Below are 10,826 nucleotides of genomic sequence, written 5' to 3' on the forward strand. Positions count from 1 at the left end.
GTGCACATCACAGGTGGCAAATCCTAAAATTTAAGAATCTTTAAAAAACAAATTTCCTATCGTCAAAGCAGAGAAGGCTGACTTGGGCAAAAATCAAGGTATTTCATTATCAGATTATCAGCATTCTTGCTGAGAGTTGAGTAAGAGACTTCATGTCCTCAGGAAGAGTTTTCCATTTAATAAAGGCTATTTGATTTTATTTCCATATCTGTTATTACATTTGAGTATAGATTTGCCATAAAAATGCAATGATGAATATGTAGATATAAGGTAATATTATTAGAAATAATTTTTAGATAAAATAGACCTGACTTTTAAAAGAATGACAGTTTATTACATAGTTTGCCTCTATTAAACCAATGGCTCTTCTGAAAAACAGTGTGGTTTACAAAAAAAGAAGGGTATGATAAGATTTAAAAAAAGGGGCATAGGAATCGCGGTGTTATGAAACCAAGGTCAAGGGTTTGGATCCCTATTGGTCAGCTGCAGGAAAAAATTTTAAAAAAGAAAGAAAAAATATAAATGTACATAAGAGTACTGTCTAAACATTAGCGCCAAAAGAAAAAGGAACTTAAAGGACTTTAGAGAACATCTAGTTCAAACCTCTCATATTTCAGATGAGGAAGGGGTTTCTCAGAGGTCAAGAGACAATATTCAATTATGTGAGAAATTAAATTAAGGAAAAATGTACTTGAATCGAACAGATGTGCTTGCATTGCACGTCTTTATGCATTTATCTAAGAAGACAGGGCTCTGACTTAAGGCGATAAATAAAAGCATACTTCATGAATTTGAAATTTGACAACGTGAATGGAGAGTAAGTGTGTTAAGTGCATGTCTGTAGCCACATCAATGATCACAGAGTCCTCTGCCATTGGTTCTTATTTGGCATGTGTGGGCCCCTCTCGTGAACCCTGATCCCCCCACCCCCAATGTTATTTAATTAACCCTCCTCATTTCTTTTCTCCACCCTGACCACATACCACCTTTATTTTCTTTCTCCATTTGGCAACAGGAGATTTTAATGAGGTGATCTGTCACCTCTCCCAAGGTGATGGAGACACAAAGGATTACTCAAAGCCCATTTCTTAGCAGTGAGAAGCCCTGGAGGGGTTAATTTTAAGGAACCCTCAAGAGAGAGGTATTCCTTCTCAGAAAATTAACACTGAACTCTGGTCTTCTCTCCATATTCATTCTTCAGGCAGGAAAGTTACAGAAAAGGAATATAGGTGGTTACAAAAGAACAGTAAGATAATTGTCATGGCAACAATCATTAGGTGTAGCTGCACCAAGGACATCTGCTCTTGGAGCCAGCAATTTTGCTGTGTTACAATTCTTTATCTACAACAGAGACTTTAGCCTGGGGAAAGTTTTTGTCTTTCACAAGCTTAACATTTCTAAGTGAAATTTTCAAGTTAGGCTATACCTGAAATTATAGGGCCTTGGAAGCTAGGCCCTGTGAGATGCATTTGCTTTATAAATGTTAGTATCCTCCACAGTGATCTAAGCCCAGTTCTAGTCTAGCTCTATCTCAGAACGAGCTTTGTGACCCTAGACACGTTTCTTTACTTCTTGTAGTCTCAGTTACTTGTGTAAAATTGGGATAATAATACTTGTGCGGCTGATCTGTCATGCTTGTTTCAAGGATCAAACGATGTAACATATCATATAATGTATGTGAAAACACTAAAAAGCACCAAATGCTCTACAAATGTTGAGTATTGTTATTATCCTCATTACTGCTCCTCCCTTCCCTGCCCTCCCTTGCCTCCAGCTTTGCTGGCTTCCTTCCAGGATTGTCTTGACAAGTGGCTGCAGTCATTTGTTGAGAGGCTTTCTCCAAACCATGAAATATCATTCTGGAAGCTGCCCTTGGACTAGGAGGAATCTAATTAGATTATTGGGAGTCACACCGGGAAAAATTAGGAATGAAAGAAATTGCATTTGAAAGAAATGTTTTATTGCCATAGATAAAAGAAATATTGGCCACAATTGTAGCAAAAAGCATTTAAAGCAGATGTGTAGGATAATGGTGAGAAGGTGTGAGGGCTGGGAGGAGCTTGAATCTCTTGAATCCTTCTGTCTTAGGATCTCAGCATGGAGAGCCTCCGTCAGCCTCCGCTGGGTCTGTTCTTCCCTCTCCATGGCATTTCTCTGTCCACTCCTGATGGGGCTTACCTCTTTCCTTCTCTTCAGGCTCCTTGGTGTTGGGTGGGAGTGAAGTGTACACTTCTGATCCTGAAGTCAGAGTTCCTGAGAATACAAGTAAGTTGGGACAGGCTGTGGAGCGTGGGCAGGGTGTGTGGGAGGGTGAGCAGGTACAGAGCTCTGGGGACTTGGAGAAAATCCAGCCCAGCCTGTGGTTTGGAGCCATTCCCCATCATGTCCATCATGTCCATTTGCTGCTGCTCCTTTCTCTCGCTCATTTTGATCCTGTCTGCAGTGGCCAAGTTGTCCTGTACCTTCTCGGGCTTCTCTTCTCCCCGTGTGGAGTGGAAGTTTGTTCAAGGCCAAACCACCAGCTTCGTTTGCTATGACAACAAGATCACGTGTAAGTTGTGCTGCCTCCTACCTGATTGCCTAGGTTGTGGAGGGATTGATCCATGCCTGGATTCCAGGGGAGTGGCACACCCTGGGGCTCAGGTCTCCATGGCCTTCCCATCCTCCTTTCTGGGGGAAGAAGAGAGTGCCTCTATACCCTGGGTGCTATCTTCCTCAGCTTCTCTTAGCTCCCTGTTTACTCTGTCCCTGCCCTTGCATCCTCTCTCCTGGCAGCTTCCTATGCGTCCCGAGTTACCTTCTCACTGAGTGGCATCACCTTCCAATCGGTGACCCGGAAAGACACTGGGATGTATACCTGTATGGTCTCTGAGGAAGGTGGCAACAGCTATGGGGAGGTCAGCATCCAGCTCATTGTACTTGGTAAGTGCCACATGTCTTCTGTATGGGCCTGGAATCAGTTGCTTCCCTAAAGCACAGCAGGCTCTGCTAAGCTTTGTAGTTCATTGATGGTGAGAATGCCCATGGGTGGGGCTATTCAGAGTCACAGTGCTGCTAGATGGTATGAGCCCCTGGTTAAGTAGAAACTAAGGGCATGGTAAGGGTGGGAGGCTAGAGATGACTGGATGGGCTATTGTCCTAGTCAGTTACTTAGACCCTCCCTACCCTTGTGTTGAGCACCTTCTCTCCTTCTCTCCTCCCACAGTTCCTCCATCCAAGCCTACAGTCAACATCCCCTCCTCTGCCACCATTGGGAAGCGGGCAGTGTTGACCTGCTCAGAACAAGACGGTTCCCCACCTTCTGAATACTCCTGGTTCAAGGACGGGACACTGATGCCGACAGATCCCAAGAGCAACCGTGCCTTTAGCAACTCTTCCTATGTTCTGAACCAGGAGTCAGGGGAGCTGGTATGGGTGGGGTGAGGGTCAAACGTGTGGGGGATACAGTTTTAGAACCCCTGAAGGTGGGGCAAAAGAACAGGCAACAGAGAGAACTTGCAGTTAGGGTCAGGAGACATGAAAGATAGGGACTTGGCTTCTTCAAGCAGGAAGCCAATTTGTTTTCTGCCCTCCAGGTCTTTGACCCCGTGTCAGCCTCTGATACTGGAGAATACACTTGTCAGGCACAGAATGGGTATGGGACACCCATGATGTCAGATGCTGTGCGCATGGAAGCTGGTGAGTGAGGTTGTGGTGGGGCTTGAGCTCAGGCCTGGGGTGGGGATCAGGGTTTGCTTTTCATCCTGCCATGGGCAGTGTTTTCAGTACCATGAAGGAGCATCCAGGTGCCTGACCTCTTGTTTGTGTCTCGCAGTGGAGCTGAATGTAGGGGGCATTGTGGCAGCTGTTCTTGTAACACTGATTCTCCTTGGAGTCTTGATTTTTGGCATCTGGTTTGCCTACAGCCGAGGCTACTTCGACAGTAAGTATCTGCCATCAGAGGCTCTCCTTTGTATTGTCCCCTTTCCAGGGCATGGTTCATGGTGCCATCTGAGTACTGACCCTGATACTGTGCCCATGAGTGTGGTCACTATTTCCTGGAAGCACTGATTGCCCTTCTAACATACATCATCAAATGCTTCATGATAGTTCCCCCGTCTTCCTGTGCCCTGCTGTCTTTTCTTCTGCTGACACTCATGATCCTGTTTTTTTCTCTTTCAGGAGCAAAGAAAGGGTGAGTGAAGCACTGTCCTGGGGTTCTCTGAGGCTGAGAAAGTGGATTCATGTGTTTTGAAGCTGAAATGGGTCCAGGGCAATGGGTTGGAGGCAGGGGCAACTGGCTTGGAGGGAAGAAGACATCTGGATTTCTACCCGGTTCACTGTGGCCCTGGGTTTGTTCTAGCTCCCTCTGCCCACACCTCCCTACTGAGCACACTGTGCTTCTGTAAAGTTCTGAGTTCTGGCCTCTAAGTTGGCAAGGAGAGGTTAGTGAGCACCTAAGGGGCTGAGCATCTCCATCTTATGACTTGTCCACAGGACTTCGAGTAAGAAGGTGATTTACAGCCAGCCGAGTACTAGGAGTGAAGTGAGTATGCCTGCCCAGGGGGCTCCCGGCTGGACTGAGCAGGGCTCCAGCCTGTGTTTCTGTGTTTTGCAGATTATCAGCTGAGCAAGACTATTGAGAACTAACTGGATGTTTTATTTCCCCAGGGGGAGTTCAAACAGACCTCATCATTCCTGGTGTGACCCTGGTCCGGCTCTTCTCCTGTCCTTTGTGTTTGCCATACTCAGGTGCTATCAGACTCTGGCCCCTGATGTCTGTAGTTTCACAGGATGCCTTATTTGTCTTCTAGACCCCTTAGAGCCCCCACTTTTGTCTTAGTTAGGATGTGTTTTTAATAACGTCACCTATGTGCCCCTTCCTCCTTCGTACCCTCCCTTCCTTTCCTGCCACTGCTCAGTGGCCTGGGACTTGTTTAAAGTTTTCATTCACCATCCCTAGGAGGGATCAGGCAGGAATCCTAGGTATGCCTGTTGACTTCCCTTCTAAATAGACAGCAAGAGCAGTGGGGCTCCCAGGAATCTGCAGCCACTACCCACCTGGCCTATAGTGGCCTTTGAATAGGCTCTTTCCTCCCATTTGGGGACGGTGCCAGCTGTTCTAGCATGGGGATTGGAGACCTGAGCGGCCGAAGTGATTGTTTTGTGATGACGGCGTCTCTTCCATCTCTGGAGCACATTCTCTTCTGTCTTCCCACGGGAAGAGCCACTGAGGTCCTCCTACCCCGTCCTCCTTTGGAACACAAATGGACTGACACTGACTGTGTTTATAGGAAAACGGGAGCTTTTGTTGTGGAGAGCACAGTAAACTTTTAGGGGATGTGGAGTGAAAAAGATTTAAAACCACTGATCTAAAGAAAAAGAAAGCTGGAGCTGGTAGCTCAAGCCATCACCCTTCCCTTGGCTGGAACAACCGTACAGATCCTTTTAGGATGTGTCTGTAGGGCAGTGGGGATGTGTGTAGTAGACTTAGCTCTTTGCTGAGTATGTGCGTGTGTATGTGGGGGGGGGGTCTTAGTTGTATGCTGAAAGTGGGTGTGTGTTGGAGGGCTTCTTAGCTCTTTGGTGAGATTGTTGTGTTTCTGTGTGTTTGTATTAGCTGGATGTTACTGGAAATAAAAACTCAGTTTGTCAGAGCTTCTTTTTGTGGCAAGTGAGGGAAATAAGGCCTTTGAGGGTCCCTAGGCTCCTTCTATGTACAAACAGGAAAATGCCTCAAGGCCCTGCTTCCCAGAAACGTGGGGCCAGTTCCCAGCATGCTGGCCTACCTCCCTGTCCTGCCCCTTCCTGGTTCTTATCTCAGGCAGAGCTTCTGAACTTTGGACCCTCATTCCTGATCCCTCTCATGGCCAGGCATTCCTCTGCTGGAGGAGGGTTTGGGGTGAAGCTGATGCTGTGTTCTGAGGTTCTACTTGCCCTGTTCACCAAGTGAGAGAAGAAAGTGCCCACCTTCCACCTATCGCCCAACCAGATGCATTAATGGACTTCCCTAAGGCTACAGGAAAAACTGCCCCAGAGCTGAGATGGGGAGGTTTCTCAGATCATTCGAAGAACTATTTCTTTAGTAGCAGTTAAAGGAGTAACTACTACTTTACTAGTGTGGTGGGGTTCAGGAGAAGATAATTTTGAGACTGGACCATCTGGTGGTCTGCAAGCGAGTGAGCAGGAATAAGCAGGATGGGCCTGGCTGTCATTGCTCTCCCCATCCCCATTCGGACCCTTTTCTGCCCTTAAATTTGTTTCCCTGCCTACCACAATCCCCTACTCTATTTATTAACTAGCAAGAGGACAAATAAAGGGTCCTCTAGGGTTGATTTTGCTTATTTTTTTTTCCATGGAGGATACTCGGTGTCACTTTGCCCTGTGCTGTGCCTTATCTGGAAATCCCTAAGAGAACTGAGTTTTCTTTTCTATCAAGGATCCAGAAAGAAAAAGAAAAACTCAAGCCATCAGTTAAGGGTCATGCACCAGTAAATAATAAAATTTCCAGAGGAAATAAAGTCCAATTAGACCGTAAAAGTAGATACTATGAAATGGTTCAGTGAGGATGAAGTTCGTTTCAGTTCTGTATCATGGTTGGAAGAAGGGGAAGCAGAGGCGATTCATGGCTCCTGTAAGTTTGAGGTGAATGGTTCCTCCCTCTCTAGGCCACTTGTGATGAGTATGAGTCAGTTGTTAACAGCCTTGGAATTTACCTCCCCAGCTTACCACAGCCTTTTGAGTTGGAAAACACCTTGTCTGCTTTCATTTTAGATTGTCAAAACTAATTTTTGTAATAAATGTTTATTTTTCACATCGAGTTTGTTTAAATTGTGAAGTTCTCCATTAAGAGAATTGCCATTTCCATAGTGACTTGGACATTCATAATCTTCCTGATAATTAAGAGATTAGGGATATCCTTTCATTAGCCTGATAATTAGGTTTTCATTTAGCTTTTTTCATTGGCCTGTGCTTGAATGGGAATGACCCCAAAATTGACATTTCCTATGTTAAAGGGAGACTTGGAGGATGGAATATGGGGGAAATTCCACAGACATTGGTATTTCCCATGAGACATGAACCTAGCATGATCTCGGATAAAATGATTGTTGTTGCTGTCTTTTTTTTCTTCAAAGCATACAACGTGATAATTTGATATATGTGTACATTGTGTAATGATTACCACAGTCGAATTAATTAACCACATCCATCACCACCCATGCTCTATCTTAGATTCCCAGAAGTTGTTGATCTTGTAACTGAAAGTTTGTAGCCTTGGATCAACGTTGCTGTTCCTGTCTTAATAGGATCTATAGATCAAGGCCAGGAGAGGAGACAGTGGAGGAAAATGCAGTTAGTCCATTTCTGAATGAGGGGACAGTATGTTCCATGGGGCATGAGGACAGCCTAATAAAGTAGACAGATAAGGAGTACAATTTATGTTTAAAATTTTTTAAATTCTCTAGCTCCTTCAGTTTATTATCCCTACTGTGGTACTAGCTATAAAAATCTAATATGAAATAGAACTTTTTTTCTTATTACTATCATCCATTAGCTTATTTACTATTACTATCCTTATTTCACAAATGGGGAAAAGAGGCACAGAAATGCTAAGGAACTTGCCCAAGTTCACACAAGCAGTACTAGGCAAGTGGTAGATGTGGGATAAAGAACTGGGGAGGGGAGGCTGGGTAACCTACATCCTGCTTGCAGTGACCCTGAATGGAAAAGAATACAGGAGCTGGAAACAGAAGTTAACTTTTTCTGTACAGGTGGATATGTAGATGTTAGGAGAGAGGACATTGAAAGTAAAGATGTCCACCTGTGGTTTCTTCCAAACTGACTCAATCTCACTCACGTCTGCCATCCCAACAGGATCTACAGGACAGAGAGAGACGAATTAAGTGTGAGGCTCTGTATAGCATGGAGGGCCCATGAGTGCCACCTTGTGGAACGGACAAACCTTGATGTATTTTTGCCAGTGACCCAGATGAAAACAGAAGGCATGCATATCATATTCATGGATGGCAAGGAGTTAGAAGGAACAGCAACTTCATCAGCTTGCAGAGTGAGGATTCAAAAAGATCTCAATAGGAATGATAAACTCCATCTTACCAAGTGAAGTTAGTGATAAGTCTAAGATTCTGCCTTTGGTTTCTAAAAGTTAACTCCTCATATATAAAGCAGAAGGGATGTAGAATATCTACAATTAGGGAGGCACTCTGCTGATGGCATTATTCCCCTGCATCAAGTTCTGTCTTAGGTGCCAAACTTTAAGAGGGTTATAGACTCCCACGTACAGACCGGCTCCCGCTCACTGGCTGAGCGAGGCGCGGGAGCAACGCCGAGGCTTGCAATCCCGTTGCCGGTCCCCAGTCCGGTACGGGGGCAACACTGAGGGTTGCGATCGATGGCATTATTCCCCTGCATCAAGTTCTGTCTTAGGTGCCAAACTTTAAGAGGGTTATAGACAAATGAATATGTTCAGAGGAAGTGATGTGGATGGTGAAGGAACCTAAAACTGCCATCTAGAAACTTCTCAAAATCAGACTGGTCCTGATGGAGTTTGGATGTGTTGTTCCCTCTAAAACTCATGTGGAAATTTGATCCCCAATGTGGCAGCGTTGGAAACTAATTGAGTCATGGGGGCAGATCCCTTATGAATGGATTAATGCTCTTGGTGGGGGGGCGAGTAATGAGTGAGTTCTCGCTTTATTAGTTCCTGCGAGAGCTTATTGTTTATAGGACCCTGGCACCTCTTGCTTCCCCTCACCATGTGATCTGTTTGTACCCACTGGCTGCCTGCCACTTTCTGCCATGAGTAGAAACAGCCTGAGGCCCGTGCCAGCTGCAACTGTCCCAGAATCATAATCCAAATACACCTTTTTTCCTTATAAGTTACCCAGTCTCAGGTATTTCTGTTATAGCAACACAAAACAGACTAAAACAGAAAATTGATACCGAGGAGTGGGGTGTTGCTATACAGATACCTGAAAATGTGGATGCATCTTTGGAGCTGGGTAATGGGCAAAGGTTGGAGGAGTTTGGAGGACTTAGAAGAAGAAAGACGAGGGAAAGTTTGGAATGCTGATAGAAATGTGGACAGTAAAGGCCATGCAGATGATGAGGTCTCAGATAGAAGTGAGGAACTTATTGGGAACTGGACAAAAGATCAGCCTTGCTACACCATAGCAAGGAACTTGGCTGCATTGTGTCCATACCCTTGGACTTTGTGGAAGTTGGAACTTAAGAGCATTTGGCCAAAGAAATTTCTAAGCAGCAAAGCATTACGAATGCTGAATGGCGGGCTGGCCCCATGGCTCACTCGGGAGAGTGTGGCGCTGGTAGCGCCGAGGCCATGGGTTCGGATCCTATATAGGGATGGCTGGTGAGCTCACTGGATGAGTGTGGTGTGGACCACTCCAAGCCAGGGGTTGCAATCCCCTTACCGGTCAAAAAAAAAAAAAAAAAAATCGGGCCGGCCCGTGGCTCACTTGGGAGAGTGTGGTGCTGATAGCACCAATGCCCCGGGTTCGGATCCCATATAGGGATGGCCGGTTTGCTCACTGGCTGAGCGTGGTGCTGACAGCACCAAGTCAAGGGTTAAGATCCCCTTACTGGTCATCTTTTTGAAAAAAAAAAAAAAAAATCGGGCCGGCCCGTGGCTCACTTGGGAGAGTGTGGTGCTGATAGCACCAATGCCCCGGGTTCGGATCCCATATAGGGATGGCCGGTTTGCTCACTGGCTGAGCGTGGTGCTGACAGCACCAAGTCAAGGGTTAAGATCCCCTTACTGGTCATCTTTTTGAAAAAAAAAAAAAAAAATCGGGCCGGCCCGTGGCTCACTTGGGAGAGTGTGGTGCTGATAGCACCAATGCCCCGGGTTCGGATCCCATATAGGGATGGCCGGTTTGCTCACTGGCTGAGCGTGGTGCTGACAGCACCAAGTCAAGGGTTAAGATCCCCTTACTGGTCATCTTTTTGAAAAAAAAAAAAAAAGAATCCTGCATGGCTACTTCTAACAGCCTACTCTGAATTATGGCAGCAAAGGCATGATGTAAAGCCAGAATTTAAAATGGAAGCAGAGTTTAAAGATTTGGAATATTTGCAGCCTGGCCATGCGGTAGAGAAGCGGAGAGCAGGAGAAAAATGCAAGGGTGAAAAAGATAAACTGTTTGCTAAAGACATTATCTTGGCAGTGAGGCAGCCAGATGCTAAGAACTAGGACAATGGAGAAAATGCCCTAAAGGCATTTCAGAAGTCTGGAAGGGTGCCCCACCCATCACAGGCCCTGAGGCCTAGGACAGAGTTGTCTCAGAGGACAGATGTGGGGCGCAGCTGCCCTAGTGATCCTGCTCCCTCCATCCCAGCTGCTCCAGCTGGAGCGGCTCCAAGTGTGGTTTGTGCGGTAGCCCTGGAGAGTAGAGGCCCAAAAATGAAAACTTGGTGGCGCCCACGTTGTGCTAAGTCTGCAGGCCAGCAGGATGTGAGAGCAGTGGAGGTGTGGCATCCTCCACCCAGATTCCAGAGGATGTATGGAAAAGCCTGGGGACCCAGGCAGAGGGGTGAAGCCACTGCAGAGGCCATGGCCACAGGGGTGAAGCCACTGCAGAGGCCATGGCCTAGAGCAATGCGGAGCAGAAATGTGGGGTCAGGGCTGGCCTCGTGCCTCACTCCAGAGAGTGTGGTGATGGTAGCTTCTAGGCCGTGAGTTTGGATCCTATATAGGGATGGCTGGTGCACTCACTGGCTGAGTGGTGCAGACAACACTGTGCTGAAGGTTGTGATCCCCTGACCAGTCAAAAAAAAAAAAAAAAAAAAAAAGGGCCGGCCCGGTGGCGCACTGT

At 46.2% G+C, this 10,826-nt stretch overlaps 1 protein-coding gene across 1 annotated transcript in view; it reads left to right on the top strand.

Moving 5' to 3' along the window:
* Window positions 1–6,799, top strand: part of F11R (F11 receptor) — a 21,285-nt gene extending 14,486 nt beyond the window's left edge. Inside the window, exons 2-10 of the mRNA XM_008580236.1 lie at window positions 2,197–2,265; window positions 2,444–2,551; window positions 2,776–2,922; window positions 3,206–3,408; window positions 3,576–3,678; window positions 3,815–3,922; window positions 4,162–4,174; window positions 4,477–4,525; window positions 4,651–6,799. Coding sequence (XP_008578458.1) covers window positions 2,197–2,265; window positions 2,444–2,551; window positions 2,776–2,922; window positions 3,206–3,408; window positions 3,576–3,678; window positions 3,815–3,922; window positions 4,162–4,174; window positions 4,477–4,525; window positions 4,651–4,686 — 836 coding nt within the window. The 3' untranslated portion in view covers window positions 4,687–6,799. The remainder of the gene's footprint in view (window positions 1–2,196; window positions 2,266–2,443; window positions 2,552–2,775; window positions 2,923–3,205; window positions 3,409–3,575; window positions 3,679–3,814; window positions 3,923–4,161; window positions 4,175–4,476; window positions 4,526–4,650) is intronic.
* Window positions 6,800–10,826: the final 4,027 nt, after the last annotated feature.

The sequence above is a fragment of the Galeopterus variegatus genome, unplaced genomic scaffold (assembly GCF_000696425.1).
Source record: "Galeopterus variegatus unplaced genomic scaffold, G_variegatus-3.0.2 Scaffold2044, whole genome shotgun sequence".
NCBI lineage: Eukaryota > Metazoa > Chordata > Mammalia > Dermoptera > Cynocephalidae > Galeopterus > Galeopterus variegatus.